The sequence below is a fragment of the Scyliorhinus torazame genome, chromosome 13 (assembly GCF_047496885.1).
Source record: "Scyliorhinus torazame isolate Kashiwa2021f chromosome 13, sScyTor2.1, whole genome shotgun sequence".
Classification (NCBI taxonomy): Eukaryota; Metazoa; Chordata; class Chondrichthyes; order Carcharhiniformes; family Scyliorhinidae; genus Scyliorhinus; species Scyliorhinus torazame.
Window position 1 is genome coordinate 120,755,948 of NC_092719.1, and position 22,157 is coordinate 120,778,104.

The following is a 22,157-nucleotide window of genomic DNA, read 5'->3' on the forward strand; positions in this document are numbered from 1 at the left end:
CCGGAGGTGATCATGATTTTGATGAACATGTTCAATGTCGACTGACAAAGAATCATCAGCAAAGTTTATTGTGGAGATGGTTTTATTCCTGCATCTTCAGAAACACGCTGTAACATTTTAAAACACATTTGACACAAGCAGAGGCAAGTTCACTTAATTGTTCCAATTTCCCTTGTTGAAAGCCATCAAAAATTTACACAAAAGGAGATGGGGTATAATTATCATGTGGAGTTCAGCATATATACACAGACACACATATATTCTGACAATCTATTTGGTGTAAATGATGGACAACTTTAATGACCATCGCTGTGGTAGGTTGGACCTTCTGGACACTATGAGGAATTTAATCCCATAAATTAAATTTTTAACTTTACTATTTGCCATTTACACATTTGATACTGCTTCCAAAACTAGCTCAATTTTGTCAGCGAGTGCAGCAATAACCGTAATGTATTCTTTACCAAGACAGCATGTAATTTCCCCACAAATGGCACAGAGCATACGTTCCATCAGGTGAAGACTAACCTTTGTGGATGAGGTGTGTGGCACTGGGACTTTACTGACATTGTCCTGAAACATTGGAGGCATCGGCACTATTATATTCCAGGGGAGGGGAGCCATTCCGTATGCACTGCTATCAACAAATTGACCTAAAAGTGCAATAGACCATTACAAACTTCAGAAACCATAGACAGATACTAAAATCAGAAAAAACAAAATCTTTCCCAAACAGGCAAAAAATGGGATACGACTGAGTTCTGGGGACAATATCACATTCCATGCTATTAGGAGTGCTGTAATACTTGTCACTAAACTCAGATAAATGCATCATTAGATCTCCCAACCAAACCCAAACCAGCCGTGAGGGGCAAGAATGTGAAAGATGGATGTGAGTTAATCACAGAGAAGGGCTTCCGGTGGTGTCCATGGTGTGATCGACTGCACACAAGGTGGTTCCTGCTGAAAGGCGTTGGTTTTGGAGCTTTTTATCCGATTTTTGGGGACTTTGGTGGAAATTAGTGCGGAGAGTGTAACGTGATCAGTTATCTCCCAGACTGGGATGTCGATGGGATTTCAGACCCGTGTAAAGACGACGAGAGCTCTGCCCAAGTGTTGGAGGGGACATGTGGCGCAGCACAAGCTGAGAAGATGGCTAAGGGGGAAGGGCCGTCATCGATGGCGTAACTGCCAATGGATCAGTTGATGAGTTTGATCAAGGGGGAATTTCAGCAGCAAAGGAAGGAGATGAATGGGGACTGGTCGAAGGTGATTGAGGGGGCAGTTCCACCCTTGGAAGCGCAACAATCCAAGAGGTGGAGAAGGTAGTGTCTGACCAGAGCGACCGAAATGTATCGCTGGAAGCTGAGATGGTGAACAGGAAAGGAATGAAGGGTTATGGTGAGCGGGCGGATAAGTGAAGCGGAGTCCACCAAAAGATCAGCCATGATCTTATTGAATGGCGGAGAAAGCTCGAGGGGCCAGATGGCCTACTCCTGCTCCTAGGTCTTATGTGATCCTGGGAGACGTTTGCAACGTGCTGTGGGCGAGGGTGGAGCAGCAAGAGAATCGATCCCGCCAGCACAACTTGAGAATTGTGGGCTTACTGGAGGGAGTTGACGGAATGTGCACCACGAGTTATGTCGCAAAGATGTTCGCGAAGTTGATGGAGAAGTAGGTTCCCGACAAGGCCCAGGAGGGGGACTGGACTCATAGGCCATTGAGGCAGAAGCTGAGAGCGGGGGAGCTGCCACAAGCTGTGATTGTGCGAATGCACAAGTTCCTGGAGAAAGATTCCGAGGTGGGGCGGGAGCCGGAAATGATTGTGTCCATGGACGCGGAGAAGGCCCTTGACCAAGTAGAGTGGCAATACCTGTTCGAAATCCTTGAGAGATTTGGTTTGGGCTGAAATTCTTGACGTGGGTGCGGCTATTGCACGCGTCCCCCATGGCTAGCGCGAGGACAAATGAGATGAATTTGGGATATTTTGGGACGGGTCATGGGTGCCCACTTTCGTCACTGCTGTTTGCGCTGGCGACTGACCCCCTGCCGATAGCTTTGCCTCCAGAGTGGCAGGGGATTATGTGCGACGACAGGTAGCACAGGGTGTCATTGTATGTCGATGACTTATTGTTGTTGTGGCAAACCCATTGGAGAGTATGGGGAGGATCATGGACATGTTAGGGAAATTTGGGGTCTTTCAGGATACAAACTGAACGTTGGGAAAAGTGAAGTCTATCTGGTAAATGTTTGTTGGTGAGGAGGGCGAACTTGGGGGCCTTGCCGTTTAAAGTGGCGGGGGTCAGATTCCAGTATTTGGGAATTCAGGTGGCGCATGACTGGGCCACAATGCACAAATGGAACCTGACAGGCTTGGTAGAGGAGGTTGGAAGGGACTTTAAAAGGTGGGATACGCTGCACTTACACTCTGGCAGGGAGGGTGCAAGTGCTAAAACTGAATGTACTGCCAAGATTTTTGTTTATTTTCCAGTTCCTCTCAATATTTCTCCCGAAGGCCTTTATTTGGAGAGTGTTCGAGTTGATATTGGAGATTGTTTGGGTGGGCAGGATGCCGAGGATTAGTAGGACCCTGTTGCAAAGACGACGACGGGATGAGGAGCTAGCGCTCCCGAATCAGTTGCATTATTATTGGGTGGCAAAAGATGCGATGTATGGGGGGGGGGGGGGGGGGGGGGGGGTCAGATTGGGTCTGGTTTGAGGAGATCTCGTGCAAGGGGATGAGTCTGAGGGCCCTGGTCATAGCCCTGTGTAGCCATCTGGGATGGCCACGTCCCGATTACAAAATGGATACTTGCAAAGAATGCAGGGAAAATTGGACAATGCTAAGAAACAAGCAGGTGCAAGCTCGGTCTCTGGATTAGAACCTTAAATGCTCAGACAGGACAGAAACTACCAAACGATTTACTAATGAGCCATCTCCGGGGACAAAATGGAAACATTTAGGTACACAATGTTAGGACAGATTCCCCGGTGCCAGAAGAAGCTAAGACAAAGCAGACTGACAGTCACCAGGACACGCCCAGTGATCAGGGAACCACCCCTCTATTGGAGGAAAATCGATACCGATGATTGGGAAAAACCCAATTAGTTGAGGCCAAGTTCAAGGCCCGCCCAAAAGCGCGCAAAGCCCTTTGCAGTATAAGAGGTATCACCCAAGGGAGAATCTTCCTCCTTTGGCTCTCAGCGAAGAGAGAGACCAGCCTAGCAGCTACAGCAGACCAAGTAAGTTCCAAGTCAATGCACGCTACGAGATATACGCTCCTAGTTGCTACCCTGTAAACAGCTCAACCCAGCAGCCTCAGAACCGAGCAACGGCCATTGTTCCTCTGACTGAGTGGGCGCCCAAAGCTAAGTATAGGCCTTAGTAATAGTGGTAGTTTAGATTGTAGAATTTATGCATGAGTAGATTTGACTGTGTGTAAATAAATGAGCATTGCTTTTGAACTTACTAACTGGTGTATCGAATCATTGATCAGTATTCGGTTCTGAACCTTGTGGCAGTGTCGAAAGATACTTGGCGACTCTTGAGCAAACGTGATTAAATAGAGCCAAATTAAGAACCAACCAAAAGTTAGCAACACCTGTTGCCATTCTTCCCGGGGAAGTATACAAGTAGCCCAGTGGTGGCGACATCAATTTAGAATTTGGAACCAGCTGAGGAGGTACTTAAACGAGGGCACATGTCGGTGTTGGCCCCGTTCTGTGGGAATCATAGCTTTGTGCAGGGGGGCTGGTTGGAGTACAGAAAGTGTCAGGAGGAAGGGATAGTGTGGGCTAGGGAGAGGTTTGTGGAGGGCAAGTTTACGGATTTGGAGGAGTTGCGGGAGAGATTTAAGCTACCAAGAGGGAGTGAGTTTAGGTATTGGCAGGTGCGGGACTTTGCACGGAAGGAACTGCCCTAATTTCCCAGGTGCCGGAGTACACGCTGCTGAAGAAGTATTGCTCCCAGATGTGTGGGGAGAATGGAAGGATTGGGGATATATATGGGTGGTTGGGGGAGAAGTGAATGACATTAATGAAAGGGATTATGTGGAAGTGGGAGGAGGAGTTGGGGGATGGAGATGGGGTGGGAGGTTTGGAGTGACTCAACCTCCTCCTGCGCAAGAGGTGAGCCTTATACAGTTCATGGTGGTGCATAGGGCCCAAATGACTCGGGCCCGAATGAGTTGCTTCTTCCCGGGAGTGGTGAATTTTTGCGAGAGGTGTCAGAAGGGGGTCGGCGAACCATTCCCACATGTTTTGGGGGTGTACGAAATTGGACAGCTTTTGGGAGGCGGTGTTCAAGAGTCTGTTGGGGACTGTGGGGGTGAAGCTGATGCCAGACCCGATGGTAGTGTTTTTTGGGTTGAACAAACTGTATGTATTATGTTTGGTTTGTGCTATGTGGATTTTCTTTGAGGATGTTTGGATTAAATACATATTTTCAAAAATCAGAGAAGATCATTATAAGAGAGTTATGGATGGTGCTAGACAGTAAGGAAGCAGCAGTTTTTCCAAGTGCTTCCCCTCTCCCACACCAGGGGCTGGATCTACTGGTTGCATTGTGCCCAAAAAGCAGCACAGCATGGCACAACCCGATCGGTAGATGCTGTGCGATCCCACCCGGGATCTACCTGGCTAGCCAATCCTCGGGAGATCTAACGCGATCTCGCGAGATGTGATGTGAATCCCGCCCATTATGGGCAGGATCACATTCTGGCAAATCTTCATACTAGAGTGAGATAGCTGGTCTCACTCTAATATGCGTTCCTAAGATCTAACCACAGCTTGGGATCTAACTTCCTGGTCTCCACAAATGGGACCAGGAGGAACGGCACTCATGGGGGTTCCCTTGGGGATTGGATGCAAAGATACAACTGTGGGGATGCCAAGGGTTAAATGGTAAAAATATCGGCAATAGTGTGCCTTCAAAGTGTATCTGTTATCCAATCCCTGTGAAGTACTTCAGATTTAGGTTGTTCTGCGTGTTACATGCTCACCTTTAAAAGGTACCATCTTCCACTCGGTTGATCTGGATTCAGTGAAGCTTTCTAGGCGATACTGAAGTGAAATTAATCTTGTTTAGCAATGCTGCAGGATCCATAAATGCATTACATTCATAACATTTTATTAGAAGTTACATTTCTAGCATAAGACTCCGCAATATAGGGCAGAGTTCATGCCCCCACTCATCGGAAGCTGGCTGGGTGGCAGTGGGGCCATTTAATTGAGAGGGAACGTATTGGTTGGATAACCTTCCCGACTCGTCCCCGATTAAGTCAGAGGTAGGGAAGGTTCAGGTTACCCTTTTTTCTCCTGGGTCAATTGAAGCACTTAAATGGCCCTTAAGGGTCTCAACCTAATAACACTCAAAATCTATCAGCGGCAGAGAGGCGCATGCCATGCCAACAGGCCCCTGAGTAAACGTTGGCAGCTCCGTTACGGGCTGGATTGGGGGGTGGGGGTGCCTGCCAGTAGCAACAGCCATCCCTTGAAGAATACCCAGCCCCCAAGCCTCCACCTCTCCGCTTTGCACAAGGAACCCCCTCCCTCTCTCCCACCCCATAACCTGCCTAACCGACCCAGCGAAGCTGCCCCACTTAGCTCTCGTCCAGGGCTTTGATTGCTTCTCCTGCCTCCAGTCTACAGCAATCCCAACAATAACCATCACCCCTGGTGGCATTGCTGGGTCTAACTACCAGCCTCTGCGGAACACTGATGGCAGGCAGGTAAGTGCATGATTGGGATTTAATCCCATTAGAGCTCCCAACAATAGCCAGAGTGGGTGGTGGTGGACGTTTTCACAGTCATTAAATCTAGCCCATAGAGCTCAGTTTGCTTTCACCAGCACCGGGTTATTGGCTCAATGGAGGCACAGATCTGATTTGCTGCCCCATCCACGCCAAGCCCCAGTCTATTCATTTTGAGCTGCTGCTTTTGAAACTCCTGCAAGATCTCACTCCAGTCTATCTGGCTCCCCTTTCCCAACTTCTACCATACATTGCACTGAAGCTGACTTACCGTACCTGCTTCACTCCCTCCACCACGCAGACAATTGCTCAGTTACTGTATTTGCTTTTTGTAGCGAGAGTATTCACTTTGCTACCCTTTCTCCTCTCCCTCAAAGCTCTCTTTAAAAAAAGCTGCATTGTCAATTTTATTCTTAAACCTCTCTCTGCTCCACTTCAGAGGGTCCTGTGTAGCAATGCAATTGAGTGACCTGAGGATTTCTTTGACTTGGGAACCATTCTTTGATGCCACATTCAAAAGCGAAGCATCAAAAACAGTGATGCTCTTCTGCCTTGACTGTACCACAGAAAGTGATGATGGTAATATAAATCCAGCATTAGAATCCCATTTCTCCATTGAATAGGAGTTCCATTTGGCAGAGGATACTTGCCTTTATGAAAATTGGACTCAAGTTCGCACATTGTTATATTTATCTATTTGACAGAAGACCTATATGTAGTATAAGGGTCTGGCACACATAGGGCTAATGTGGGACTGATTCCCGCCCACACACTAATGTGGAGAATTCATCACCATACCTATGGGTCAGTGTAATGCTGGACAGGTCCATGTGCACCAGCCAGCATGGAGACAGCTCCTAGCTTGAACCGTTGACTGTATATATGCACAAGGAGACAGCTCACCACCAATCTCTGGAGAGCAATTAGGAATGGGCAAGAAATGCTGGTCTAGCCAGTGATGCCCCTATCCCTTGAATGAATTTGTTAAAATTGCAGTTAATAAATGCATACAGTTAATCTACCTAAGACTGCAAAGATTTAATTAAGACCTACCAGAGGATATTCAACATCCTACAACATTATGCAACGTAAATCCCATAGAGAACATCCCAAACAGTCAATTATGGCCAAAGTTCGAATTGGGACTATTAAACGCAACGGTTTAATTCCGACCACATTGCCTACCAGAAAGTGGAGTGCTCTTTGCACAACAGGCAGACGGTCCTGGTTAAATCGATTCCCACAATCATTTCATAGAATCCCTAGAGTGCAGAAGGAGTCCATTTGGCTCATCGAATCTGCACTGACCCTTTGAAAGATCCCCCACCCTACCTAGGCCCAAACCCCCACCCTTTTCCTGCAACCCCACGCTACAGGGCAATTTAGCATGGCCAAATTACCTAACCTAAACAACTTTGGACTGTGGGAGGAAACCGGAGCATCCGGAGGAAACCCACGCAGACATGGGGAGAACGTGCAAACTCCACACAGACAGTAACCCGAGGTGGGAATTGAACCTGGGACCCTGGTGCTGTGAGCCAGCAGTGCTAACCACTGTGCCACCGTGCCATCCCATTTGTAAACTTTTTGATGAAAGAATGATCCTGGGGCTATTCGCGTCCACATAATTAGGCACCAACCTTCCCAGACAGGGGCAAATCGAGCACCAGCCATCCAATAAACTATTGTGAAAAACACTTGGAGAGATTTTGGAGCCCCTCCTACTGGCGGAATCTTCCAGACCCGCCAAAGTGAATGGACCTTTGAATGTGAAGTAAATGGCATAGGGGGAGTTCAAAGAGGTCATAAGAAAGACGTTTATTCAGCATAACAGTAGTATTTACACAGGACCCAGTTACACATCTCAGGGTCCTCACTCCTTTCTGTCAGCTGTTATACTAGTGCTGGTTAACTCAGCCCAATCCTCACCAGGGAACAAAGATCCCCATCTGGATGAGTCCAATGCAAGGTTATAATAGAATGGTTTACCACATTTTCCAATCCCACCCCTGCCACAACGGGGCCGGAAAACTCCACCCTTGGCCAGTGGAATTGAAGAAAGACAGCAAGGCTTTGGTTGTCCAGTCATGATGCAGGCGTGGATGCTCCATCACCTGACGTGGGTTTCGGGATTCCTGGTCTGGAATGGAGTGTTGAGGGAAAAGTGGGTTTGGGGCCGCGTAGCTCCGTGCCTCGCCAGTGGCCCCAGCACGCTATCCATCATATGCCAGTAGAAGGATACAAATCGGTGATATACATCCATTTCTATTTGATTCATGGGTTGGAGGCCTGATTCATCCCTCACCCCAACTTATCATTCTGCACCGACCCCGATAACAGGAAATCCACCAGGTGGCCTTTGGTGCAGATTTTCCCAAGCGTGGCCCTGACATGCCAGACCCCGGGGTGGCTCAAGGAAGTCAGTGTATAACTGAGGAGTCCATCAGAATGCTCCCCCCCCAGAATGCAAATCCTGCCCCCCCCCATCCCCCCCTCACTGACCAGTAGGGGCACCCTCTCCCCTCACCACAGGAATCACATGTCCCACTCCACAGCATGCACGCATGAGGGAGACCCGACTCCCCCATCAGACACCCCCATCAGAAATCGCCATCAGGCACCCCTGGCTTAAAGCTGAAGAGTAGTCCAGGCAGTACAATGGAAAATCACTGCATTATCACTTACTCCTCCCCAACATCTGCTGCCTCAGCCAAAAGTGTTTAAAGCAGCAGCTGTTGCAAGTGGCAGTTCACTTCCTCTTTTTCACAGCAGGAAAGTACTGAGCTACTTTTGATGTGGTGGGGAGCTGTCAATAATAGCAAGAGTGATTATAAACATAGTGGTTAGCATCAAAGTCGGGTACTTGAGATACATTCAAGCGCGTAGGGAAAGATAGATAAACAATCCACCAAGTACCTGTCATTGGAGAAATAAAATTGTCGATCACTGGCTAATGCAATGTATTGCTCTTTGAAATTGATTGGAACGTTTGCTTTCCAAAAGCTATCAAGAAATTTGAAGCCCTTTGAAGTGTTCTTGGCTTTTGAGGAAGCCTCTGACACTTGTACTGCTTTGAACACTTTTGTCTGAGGCAGCATATGTTAGACAATCTAAGTGAAAATGCAGTGATTTTTCACTCTGCTGCCTGGACTGCTCTTCTGTTTTCAGGCAGGGGTGACCGATGGGGATCTCCAACCGGGCTCTCGGGGTTCTGATGGGGTCTCTGATGAAGGCTCTGATTGGGGGGGGGGGGGGGCTGTTCTCTGATGGGGGTCACTGATTGGGGGTCGTGTCACTCTCATGTGTACATGCTGTGGAGGCTGACCTGTTATTCCTATGGTGGGGTAAGGATGCCCCTACTTGTTAATGTGGGGTCGGGGGCAGGATTTGCATTATGTGGGAAAGGGGGACTCGCTGCCAGACCTCGCCATCGGGCTGCCATTCCGATGGAATCTGACGAGCTTTCCCCCATGCATAAATTAGCATGGTCTAGGAGAGAGGGCCCCACTCCCAGCACCAGTAGGGACCAGTAGCGATTCTCCCTTGGTGCAAGCAACTTAGGCACCAGAACAGAGAATCCAGGCCAGATTTGAATGAGTTGATTACAATCAGCAAATCAAAGGCCTGTGTCATAAGCGATGATGAATTATGCACCATTTTTCATCAGCACAAAGAACAAAGTGAGATCGAACAAAAAATGTGTATTTATATTCATAGCACTTTTCCCAATTCCGATTGGATGAGTGAGTCATATGATCCTTCAGACGATTGCCCCTTAAAAGGAGCCAGCCACTATATCCATCACACCAAAGTATCCCTTGAATTCCCCCACCACAACCATCCCTTGAGAGTTGCTCACCCTGTATGGGGCTTCATTTTTAACATCTCATCCAAAACCTGGCACCTTTTGACAGTGCAGCATTCCCTCAGTACTGTATTGGAGTAGGAGCTTTGATTCTAGCACTCAAGTCCTGGAGAGGGACTTGAACCTAGAGACACAAAGGTAAGAATGGTGCCAGCTGAACCATAGCTGATGCAGAACGGCTACAGGAAAACTTCAAAAATAATTCAAAGCACCGAGATGTTTCTTGGAGGTGTGACAAGATGAGAAAGTTTTTCCTTTCTTTTAAAAAGGGTGCTACTTACTCTATAGGTGTTAAATGCTTGTAAATCTCGAAAGACCATCTCTTTAGCAGGCCTGCTGCTGTAGCAACATTTGCTGGATGCAAACTGAATGAATGCTTCTCTAGCCATATCTTCAGTGATGGTTGGAACACTGGGGAGGAGGGAACAAGAAAGGGGAGGCAAGAAAAGCACAAAGATGTTACCATTGTTCCACAAGTTTCATAACATATATTGAGTTCAAGTCACTCCAATGTGCACACACTGATCCAAACATGGTGATATCAGTGTAATGGTGATGGCACTAGACTAACTCAAAGGTTAAGAGTTCAAATCCCACCATGGAACCTTTATGAAACAGAATTTGATCAGCTTATTAATTTGTGTGTTTACACAGGAAGGTCTGTCAGATTGATATTCAAACAAAACGGCCTCACCAAATGGCCTTCACACAAAGGAACTTACCACGACAACACACGATTGTAGAACATACGAGATGGCTGACTCTTAATGCCAACAGATGTGATTCTGCAAGCCACTCAGTTATAAGATAAAAATGGTTGTTTTTTAAAAAATATATATTTTATTCAAATTTTTCGGCCAAACAAAACAGTACAAAAGGTTTTCCCTTTTTACAACAATAAAACAATATAAATAACAGTGACCGTTTTTAACAAATAAATAAATAATGTATAAACTAAATGGCAACTGCCATAACAAAAATAATAGCTCTCCCAAATAATTAAATCAAGCAATCCAATATACATAACCAAGTACAAATATCTATACAAAAACACCCCCGAGGACCCACCCGAGCCCCCCCCCCCCCTCCCCCCTGGGTTGCTGCTGTTACCTTCCCATTTCCTTTATCGTTCTGCGAGGTAGTTAATGAACGGTCGCCACCGCCTGGTGAACCCTTGAGCCGAACCCCTTAGTGCAAACTTTATCCGTTCTAGTTTTATAAACCCTGCCATGTCGTTTATCCAGCTCTCCACGCCCGGGGGTTTGGCTTCCTTCCACATAAGCAATATCCTTCGCCGGGCTACTAGAGACGCAAAGGCCAAAGCATCAGCCTCTCTCGCCTCCTGCACTCCCGGCTCTTCTGCAACCCCAAATATAGCCAACCCCCAGCTTGGCTCGACCCGGACCCCCACCACCTTCAAAAGCACATTCGCCACCCCCACCCAGAACCCCTGCAATGCCGGGCCTGACCAAAACATGTGGGTGTGGTTTGCTGGGCTCCTCGAGCATCTCCCACACCTATCCTTTACCCCGAAAAATTTACTGAGCCTTGCTCCGGTCATGTGCGCCCTGTGCAAAACCTTGAATTGTATCAGGCTAAGCCTGGCGCATGAGGACGAAGAGTTTACCCTACGCAGGGCATCTGCCCACAGCCCCTCTTCGATCTCTTCCCCCAGCTCTTCCCATTTTCCCTTCAGCTCATCCACCATGATCTCCCCCTCGTCTCTCATTTCCCTGTATATATCCGACACCCTACCATCCCCCACCCATGTCCCTGAGATCACTCTATCCTGAATCTCCTGCGTCGGGAGCTGCGGGAATTCCCTGCCCTGTTGCCTCGCAAAAGCCCTCAGTTGCATGTACCGAAATGCATTCCCTTGGGGCAACCCATATTTTTCCGTCAGCGCTCCCAGACTCGCAAACGTCCCGTCTAAGAACAGATCCCTCAGTTGCACAATCCCAGCTCTCTGCCATGCTCTAAATCCCCCATCTATTCTCCCCGGGACAAACCTACGATTATTTCTTATCGGGGACCGCACCGAGGCTCCCGTCATTCCCCTATGCCGTCTCCACTGCCCCCAAATTTTCAGTGTTGCCACCACCACTGGACTTGTGGTGTATTTCTTCGGGGAGAACGGCAAAGGCGCCGTCGCCAGTGCTTGTAGGCTGGTTCCTTTACAGGACGCCATCTCCAATCTCTTCCACGCCGCTCCCTCCCCTTCTCCCATCCACTTACACACCATTGAGATATTGGCGGCCCAATAGTACTCACTTAAGCTTGGTAGTGCTAGTCCCCCCCTATCCCTGCTATGCTGCAAAAAACCCCTCCTGACTCTCGGGGTCTTCCCAGCCCACACAAAACTCATGACACTTTTCTCGATTTTCTTGAAAAAAGCCTTCGTGACCATCACCGGGAGGCACTGAAACACAAAAAGGAATCTCGGGAGGACTACCATTTTGACCGCCTGCACCCTACCCACCAGTGACAGGGGCACCATGTCCCATCTCTTAAAATCCTCCTCCATCTGTTCCACCAATCGTGTTAGATTTAGCCTATGTAAGGTTCCCCAACTCCTGGCTATCTGAATCCCTAAGTACCGGAAATCTCTTGTTACCTTCCTCAGCGGTAAATCATCTATTCCCCTACTCTACTCCCCCGGATGCACCACAAACTCACTCTTCCCCATATTCAATTTGTACCCCGAGAATTCCCCAAACTCCCTGAGTGTCTGCATTATCTCAGGCATCCCCTCCACTGGGTCCGCAACATACAGCAATAAATCATCTGCATACAATAATACCCGGTGTTCTTCTCCTCCCCCGAGTACTCCCCTCCACTTCCTGGAGCCCCTCAATGCTACGGCCATGGGCTCAATTGCCAATGCAAACAGTAACGGAGACAGGGGGCACCCCTGCCTCGTCCCTCTATAAAGACGGAAGTAGTCAGACTTCTGCCTGTTCGTGATCACACTTGCCACCGGGACCCTATAGAGCAGCTGTACCCATCCAATAAACCCTTCTCCAAAACCAAATCTCCTCAATACTTCCCACAGGTATTCCCACTCCACTCTGTCGAATGCTTTCTCGGCGTCCATCGCCACCACTATCTCCGCCTCCCCCTCTGGTGGGGGCATCATCATCACCCCTAGCAGCCTCCGTATGTTCGTGTTCAGCTGTCTCCCCTTAACGAACCCAGTTTGATCCTCGTGGACCACCCCTGGGACACAATCTTCTATCCTCGTCGCCATCACCTTGGCCAGGAGCTTAGCATCTACGTTCAAAAGGGAAATGGGCCTGTAGGACCCACACTGCAGCGGGTCTTTTTCCTTCTTCAAAAGTAACGATATCGTCGCCTCCGACATGGTCGGGGGCAGCTTCCCCCTTTCCCTGGCCTCATTAAAGGTTCTCGTCAAAAGCGGGGCCAGTAGGTCCATATATTTCCTATAAAATTCCACCGGGAACCCATCCGGTCCTGGAGCCTTCCCCGCCTGCATGCTCCCGATCCCCTTTATCACCTCCTCCACCTCAATCTGTGCTCCCAGTCCCGCCCTTTCCTGCTCCTCCACCTTCGGGAATTCCAGCTGATCCAGGAAATGCATCATTCCCTCCTTCCCTTCCGGGGGCTGAGCCTTATACAACCTCTCATAGAATGCCTTGAACACCCCGTTCACTCTCTCCGCTCCCCGTTCCATCTCTCCCTCCTCATCTCTCACCCCACCTATCTCCCTCGCCGCTCCCCTCTTCCTCAATTGTTGGGCCAGTAGCCGGCTCGCCTTCTCTCCATACTCATACTGTACACCTGGTGCCCTCCTCCACTGTGCCTCTGCCTTACCCGTGGTCAGCAGGTCAAATTCCACATGTAACCTTTGTCTTTCCCTGTACAGTCCCTCCTCCGGTGCCTCTACATATTGCTTGTCCATCCTCAGAAGTTCTCTCAACAGTCGCTCCCTTTCTTTACTCTCTTGCTTCCCTTTATGCGCCCTTATGAATATCAGTTCCCCTCTGACCACCGCCTTCAACGCCTCCCAGACCACTCCCACCTGAACCTCTCCGTTGTCAATAAGCTCCAAGTACCTTTCGATACACCCCCTCACCCTTAGACATACCCCCTCATCCGCCAATAAGCCCATATCCATTCTCCAGAGTGGGTGCTGTTCTTTTTCCTCTCCTACCTCCAGATCTACCCAATGTGGAGCGTGGTCCGAGATGGCTATGGCCGTATACTCCGTCCCTGTCACCTTCGGGATCAGTGCCCTTCCCAGGACAAAAAAGTCTATCCGTGAATATACCTTGTGTACATGGGAGAAAAATGAGAACTCCTTACTCCTAGGCCTAATAAATCTCCAGGGGTCTACTCCTCCCATCTGCTCCATGAAGTCCTTAAGCACCTTGGCCGCTGCCAGCCTCCTCCCGGTCCTGGACCTCGACCGGTCCAGCCCTGGATCAAGCACCGTATTGAAGTCTCCCCCATTACCAACTTTCCCACCTCCAGGTCCGGGATACGCCCCAACATACGCCTCATGAAGTTTGCATCATCCCAGTTCGGGGCGTATACGTTCACCAGAACCACCGCCTCCCCTTGCAATCTGCCATTCACCATCACGTATCTACCCCCACTGTCCGCCGCTATGGTCTTTGCCTCAAACAGTACCCGTTTCCCCACTAAAATAGCCACCCCGCTATGCTTCGCATCTAAACCTGAAACACCTGTCCCACCCATCCTTTACGTAGTCTAACCTGGTCTGTCCGTTTCAGGTGCGTCTCCTGCAACATAACCACATCTGCCTTTAATTTCTTTAGGTGTGCGAGTACCCGTGCCCTTTTAATCGGCCCATTCAGCCCCCCCTTGTCGACTAGCCATCCCCTTTTTTAACCCAGCTCTTTACCCGGTTCCCACGTACCCGTATATCCCACCGACGGTGCCCTCCCGTCTCGACCACCCCGCCCCATAACAGCTCTCCCTTCCCCTTAGCAGCAGCAACCCAGCTAACTCCCTCCCCCCCCCACTCCGCTAGATCCCCCTCTAGCGTAATTACACCCCCCATGTTGCTCCCAGAAGTCAGCGAACTCTGGCTGACCTCGGCCTCCCCGTTTGCCCTCGGCCCCTCACTGTGCAAGGCCCACTCCTTCCTACGTCCCTGTTCCCGCCATAATTACCATAGCGCGGGAGCAACTCCCGCGTTTCCCACTCGGCCCCGCCCCTAATGACGCAATTCCCTTCTACTTCCCCTTTCCTTCCCACCGGCGCCCACAGTTCCTCATACTCCCCCCCTCAACGAGGGGAAGAGAGAAAAGTTACAGGATTGAAAAATTAACAAATTGAAAAATCATCCCCCCCCCTTCCTCACCCCACATAATCACCCCACCACTTTATCCCAGAAGCTCTTTCTCTCGCCAGACTATTCCAGCTTCTCGTCCACAATGAATATCCACGCCTCTTCTGCCGTCTCAAAGTAGTGGTGCTTCCCTTGGTGTGTGACCCACAATCTCGCCGGTTGTAACATTCCAAATGTAACCTTCTTTTTGTGAAGCACTGCCTTAGCCCGATTGAAACCTGCCCTCCTTCTCGCCACCTCCGCACTCCAATCCTGGTATACGTGGATCACCGCGTTCTCCCACCTACAGCTCCGAGTTTTCTTCGCCCATCTTAGGACCATCTCTCTGTCGTTGTAGTGGTGGAACCTCACCACTATGGCTCGAGGTATTTCTCCAGCCTTTGGTCTTCGTGCCAGAACTCGATAAGCTCCCTCCACCTCCAAAGGACACGTCGGGGCCTCCGATCCCATTAGCGAGTGAAGCAGCGTGCTCACATATGCCCCGACGTCCGCCCCCTCTGCGCCTTCGGGAAGACCCAGGACTCTTAAATTCTTCCTCCTCGAATTATTCTCCAGGGCTTCCAACCTCTCCACATACCGTTTGTGCTGTGCCTCGTGCGTCTCTGTCTTCACCACGAGGCCCTGTATTTCATCTTCATTTTCAGCAGCCTTTGCCTTCACGACCCGAAGCTCCAGCTCCTGGGTCCTCTGCGCCTCCTTTAGCCCTTCAATCGCCTGTAGCATCGGGGCTAACACCTCCTTCTTCAGCTCTTCCACACAGCGCCGCAGGAACTCTTGTTGCTCCGGGCCCCATACCAAACGGCCACCTTCCGACGCCATCTTGCTTCGAGCTTCCCTTCCTTGCCGCAGCTCCAAAGGAACCACTGCAATCCGGCCGCTATCCTCTCCTTTTTCCATATATATCCGGGGGGATTCCCTTCTATGGGAGACTTTAACTTTCCAAATATTGACTGGAAAATATATAGTTCGAGTACAACAGATGGGTCGTTTTTTGTACAGTGTGTGCAGGAGGGTTTCCTGAAACAATATGTTGACAGGCCAACAAGAGGCGAGGCCACGTTGGATTTGGTTTTGGGTAATGAACCAGGCCAGGTGTTGGATTTGGAGGTAGGAGAGCACTTTGGGGACAGTGACCACAATTCGGTGACGTTTACGTTAATGATGGAAAGGGATAAGTATACACCGCAGGGCAAGAGTTATAGCTGGGGGAAGGGCAATTATGATGCCATTAGACGTGACTTGGGGGGGATAAGGTGGAGAAGTAGGCTGCAAGTGTTGGGCACACTGGATAAGTGGGGCTTGTTCAAGGATCAGCTACTGCGTGTTCTTGATAAGTATGTACCGGTCAGACAGGGAGGAAGGCGTCGAGCGAGGGAACCGTGGTTTACCAAGGAAGTGGAATCTCTTGTTAAGAGGAAGAAGAAGGCCTATGTGAAGATGAAGTGTGAAGTTTCGGTTGGGTCGATGGATAGTTACAAGGTAGCGAGGAAGGATCTAAAGAGAGAGCTAAGACGAGCAAGGAGGGGACATGAGAAGTATTTGGCAGGAAGGATCAAGGAAAACCCAAAAGCTTTCTATAGGTATGTCAGGAATAAGCGAATGACTAGGGAAAGAGTAGGACCAGTCAAGGACAGGGATGGGAAATTGTGTGTGGAGTCTGAAGAGATAGGCGAGATACTAAATGAATATTTTTCGTCAGTATTCACTCAGGAAAAAGATAATGTTGTGGAGGAGAATGCTGAGCCCCAGGCTAATAGAATAGATGGCATTGAGGTACGTAGGGAAGAGGTGTTGGCAATTCTGGACAGGCTGAAAATAGATAAGTCCCCGGGACCTGATGGGATTTATCCTAGGATTCTATGGGAGGCCAGGGAAGAGATTGCTGGACCTTTGGCTTTGATTTTTATGTCATCATTGGCTACAGGAATAGTGCCAGAGGACTGGAGGACAGCAAATGTGGTCCCTTTGTTCAAAAAGGGGAGCAGAGACAACCCCGGCAACTATAGACCGGTGAGCCTCACGTCTGTAGTGGGTAAAGTCTTGGAGGGGATTATAAGGGACAAGATTTATAATCATCTAGATAGGAATAATATGATCAGGGATAGTCAGCATGGCTTTGTGAAGGGTAGGTCATGCCTCACAAACCTTATTGAGTTCTTTGAGAAGGTGACTGAACAGGTAGACGAGGGTGGAGCAGTTGATGTGGTGTATATGGATTTCAGCAAAGCGTTTGATAAGGTTCCCCACGGTAGGCTATTGCAAAAAATACGGAGGCTGGGGATTGAGGGTGATTTAGAGATGTGGATCAGAAATTAGCTAGCTGAAAGAAGACAGAGGGTGGTGGTTGATGGGAAATGTTCAGAATGGAGTACAGTCACAAGTGGAGTACCACAAGGATCTGTTCTGGGGCCGTTGCTGTTTGTCATTTTTATCAATGACCTAGAGGAAGGCGCAGAAGGGTGGGTGAGTAAATTTGCAGACGATACTAAAGTCGGTGGTGTTGTCGATAGTGTGGAAGGATGTAGCAGGTTACAGAGGGATATAGATAAGCTGCAGAGCTGGGCTGAGAGGTGGCAAATGGAGTTTAATGTAGAGAAGTGTGAGGTGATTCACTTTGGAAGGAATAACAGGAATGCGGAATATTTGGCTAATGGTAAAGTTCTTGAAAGTGTGGCTGAGCAGAGGGATCTAGGTGTCCATGTACATAGATCCCTGAAAGTTGCCACCCAGGTTGATAGGGTTGTGAAGAAGGCCTATGGAGTGTTGGCCTTTATTGGTAGAGGGATTGAGTTCCGGAGTCGGGAGGTCATGTTGCAGCTGTACAGAACTCTGGTCCGGCCGCATTTGGAGTATTGCGTACAGTTCTGGTCACCGCATTATAGGAAGGACGTGGAGGCTTTGGAGCGGGTGCAGAGGAGATTTACCAGGATGTTGCCTGGTATGGAGGGAAAATCTTATGAGGAAAGGCTGACGGACTTGAGGTTGTTTTCATTGGAGAGAAGAAGGTTAAGAGGAGACTTAATAGAGGCATACAAAATGATCAGGGGGTTGGATAGGGTGGACAGTGAGAGCCTTCTCCCGCGGATGGATATGGCTGGCACGAGGGGACATAACTTTAAACTGAGGGGTAATAGATATAGGACAGAGGTCAGAGGTAGGTTCTTTACGCAAAGAGTAGTGAGGCCGTGGAATGCCCTACCTGCTACAGTAGTGAACTCGCCAACATTGAGGGCATTTAAAAGTTTATTGGATAAACATATGGATGATAATGGCATAGTGTAGGTTAGATGGCTTTTGTTTCGGTGCAACATCGTGGGCCGAAGGGCCTGTACTGTGCTGTATTGTTCTATGTTCTATGTTCTATTTCACCGCACAGTGATTTTGGCCGTTAAAAATTGCCGTTGGGGCTCCTAATAAGAGCCCAAAAGTCCGTTCCAACGGGAGGTGCCGAAACGTGCGACTCAGCTGGTCATCGCCGCGCCCGGAAGTCGATAAAAATGGTTGTTAATGTTCACCAACTTCTTCAGGCAATAAATACAGCTTTGGTCACATCCCAAAAGCAGACTAAAAGGCAAGGGTTGAAATTTTCCGGTTCCGCCCTGGGGGACACGGCAGGCTAGCCATACGATTTTGAAGGGAATTTTCCGGCCATTCATGCCAGTGGGATCGTCCAGTCCAGGTGACGGCAAACCTTCACCGTGGTTTTCCCGGTGCGGGGGTTCCATACAACGGGAAAACCCGTTGACAACGGCAGGGTCAGAAGATCCCGCCGCCGGCCAATGGCGGGCTGGCACTGCAAAACACGCTATGGGGAGCGTGGAAAGTAACACCAATTGGGTGGGTCTGGAAAATCCCAGCCAGGCTTTTCTTTCAATATGCCACAATCTGTTGTTCTCAGTTCTCTGCGAAAGACATTGAGGTACTTCTTTAAAAATATATATCTTATGGGCTGTGGGCATCAGTGGCACTTGTTGTCCATCTCTAATTATCTTTGAACCAGGTGGCTTCATAGGCCATTTCAGAGGGCTGTTAGGAGTCAACCACAGTGCTTCGAGTCACATGTAGGCCAGACTGGGTAACGATGGCAAGTTTCCTTCCCTAAAAGAAAAGAAAAAGATGACTTTTTGCAACAATTGATGATCGTTGTCTTGGTCGCCATTCGTGGGACTATCTTTCAATTCCAGATTTGTTAATTGAATTCAAATTCCACCAGCTGCTGTGGTGAAATTTGAACCCATGTCCCCAGAGAATCAGCCAGTGCCTCTGTATTACTATTCCAGTGACTTTACCCCCATACCATCCTTGTGCAGGACTAAACCCATTTTTGGAAATTGAAAATACATGGAACCGATGACTCATTTCTTAAGGAACCCAGTGGAAAGGTTACCTCACAGCTCTACAGTTGCCAACTGCCCAAGTAGCTGTTCCATCTGTGTAAGACTAGACACGGAATGCAATCGGAGGTGTGTCTTAGCTCTGCCCAATCCTGTCAGATGCACACACAGACACATGATTAGAAGTGGAAATCCGAGGGGCGGCACGGTGGTGCACTGGTTAGCACTACTGCCTCACGGCACTGAAGTCCCAGGTTCAGTCCCTGCCCCGAATCACTGTTCGTGTGGAGTTTGCACATTCTCCCAGTGTTTGTGTGTGTCTCACCCCCACCGCCCAAAGATGTGCAGGGTAGGTGGATTGGCCACACTAAATTGACCCTTAATTGGAAAAAAAAATTGGGCACTTTAAATTTACTAAAAAAAAGAAGTGGAAATCATGGCCTACCTCCTGTGCAGAGGTCAAGTATTGCCTCCCAGCTACTGCTAACTTAGCCGTGGGTAACTAACTCAAAACAGACTGGGCTCCTGCTATTGGATGTGTTGTCCTTAACAATGCAGACAATGGAGCCTTCATATGTTGGAAGTCACACCATTAACTATGCGAGTCGGTCGATCAAATCGAAGTACATGCAGAACGTACAAAAAGATAATGAGAAAAACCTATCACTCGAGGACTCAATTTCGTCCATTATTGTATCCAAAAACAGAGTTGACAATGTAGATAAGGAGAAACATTTTCCCTCTTGCCTGGGAACTGAGCACCAATTTGGTACAGCAAAATTTAAAGCGAACCCATTCAAAGGCGATGTCAGAAAGCACTTCTACACCAAAAAAAGCTCATGGAAATTTGCACTTCGTCCCACCTGGTGAGCTGGTTTAGCACAGGACTAAAGAGCTGGCTTTTAAAGCAGACCAAGGCAGGCCAGCAGCACGGTTCAATTCCCGTACCAGCCTCCCCGAACAGGCGCCGGAATGTGGCTTTTCACAGTAACTTCATTTGAAGCCTACTTGCAACAATAAGTGATTTTCCTGGGGCTGGTTTAGCACAGGGCTAGATAGTTGGCTTTTAAAGCAGACTAAGGCAGGCCAGCAGCACAGTTCAATTCCCGTACCAGCTTCCCCGAACAGGCGCCGGAATGTGGCGACTAGGGGCTTTTCACAGTAACTTAATTTGAAGCCCACTTGCAACAATAAGTGATTTTCCTGGGGCTGGTTTAGCACAGGGCTAGATAGTTGGCTTTTAAAGCAGACTAAGGCAGGCCAGCAGCACAGTTCAATTCCCGTACCAGCTTCCCCGAACAGGCGCCGGAATGTGGCGACTAGGGGCTTTTCACAGTAACTTAATTTGAAGCCCACTTGTGACAATAAGCTATTTTGGTCTGCTTTCAAAGCCAGTGATTTAGCCCTGTGCTAAACAGCCTCTGGCTGAATGTGCTGAATGATACTGCAATGCTGAATCATCTGCACAAACCTACTGCCCAAAAAGCACTGATTGGTAGGCAAGTCCCCACTTGCTCCCCAATGTACGACATAACCTCTCAGCAGACAAACCAGAAGAGTTGGTCTGGTCACAGTTCTCTTTATTTTGAAATGCTGAATTGTCACTTTGTACTCTTCCTGCTCCTTCCGATCAGAACCTACAGCTCATTGTAGAGTTGGCGCTGAGCCCAGTCACGGCATTTTGGACCAAATCCGAAAGCCAATGTTGCACCAAAAAGATTGAGGTGAATTACTGGGATAGGAAAGTATGTCGCCAATGTTCAAACAACTGCGTAACCTCAAACAAACCATTGTTTGCAGCAAACTACCCAGTCTTCAGAACAGTGACCACGACACCACACAACCCTGCCATGACAATCTCTGCAAGACGTGCCAGATCATCGACATGGATACCACCATTACACGTGAGAACACCACCCACCAGGTACGCGGTACATACTCGTGCGACTCGGCCAACGTGGTCTACCTCATACGCTGCAGGAAAGGATGTCCCGAAGCGTGGTACATTGGCGAGACCATGCAGACGCTGCGACAACGAATGAACGGACATCGTGCGACAATCACCAGGCAGGAATGTTCCCTTCCAGTCGGGGAACACTTCAGCAGTCAAGGGCATTCAGCCTCTGATCTCCGGGTAAGCGTTCTCCAAGGCGGCCTTCAGGACGCGCGACAACGCAGAATCGCCGAGCAGAAGCTTATAGCCAAGTTCCGCACACATGAGTGCGGCCTCAACCGGGACCTGGGATTCATGTTGCATTACATTCATCCCCCACCATCTGGCCTGCGAAATCCTACCAACTGTCCTGGCTTGACGCAATTCACACCTCTTTAACCTGGGGTTACCCCATCTCTGGATCTGTAAAGATTTAATCACCTGCTAATGCTCGCATTCCAAGCATTGTCTGGCATCTTTGAATCTGTCTATATATATGTTTCTGGAACATACCTCTTAATTCACCTGAGGAAGGAGCAGCGCTCCGAAAGCTAGTGACATCGAAACAAACTTGTTGGACTTTAACCTGGTGTTGTAAAACTTCTTACTGTGCTCACCCCAGTCCAACATCGGCATCTCCACATCATGGCCAATGTCAAAGTCAGCAAGTTTGATCATGCGCCTTAGTATTTCTGCTTTGGAATGAGGCCATTGTGGATTCAAACTCGGTTGCAGAAGCAAGCAATCTAAGTTGGCAGTCTAGAGCAGTACTTGATGGAGTGCTGCATTGTCGGAGGTTTTGTATTTCAAATGCATTGTTAAACCGAGGCCCGTCTGTCCTCTGAAGTGCGGATGGAAGATCCCACATTGCTGCTCTCCCGGGTGTTCGGACTCTCAATCAACACCAAAAATCAGATATCTGGTCACTTCTTTCATTACT

At 48.9% G+C, this 22,157-nt stretch overlaps 1 protein-coding gene across 1 annotated transcript in view; it reads right to left on the reverse strand.

The window, feature by feature from the left end:
- Positions 1–22,157, reverse strand: part of LOC140388260 (protein SSUH2 homolog) — a 71,358-nt gene that overhangs the window by 31,360 nt on the left and 17,841 nt on the right. Inside the window, exons 5-7 of the mRNA XM_072472118.1 lie at positions 9,897–10,026; positions 5,001–5,061; positions 529–653 (exon numbers count right to left, since the gene is read on the reverse strand). Coding sequence (XP_072328219.1) covers positions 529–653; positions 5,001–5,061; positions 9,897–10,026 — 316 coding nt within the window. The remainder of the gene's footprint in view (positions 1–528; positions 654–5,000; positions 5,062–9,896; positions 10,027–22,157) is intronic.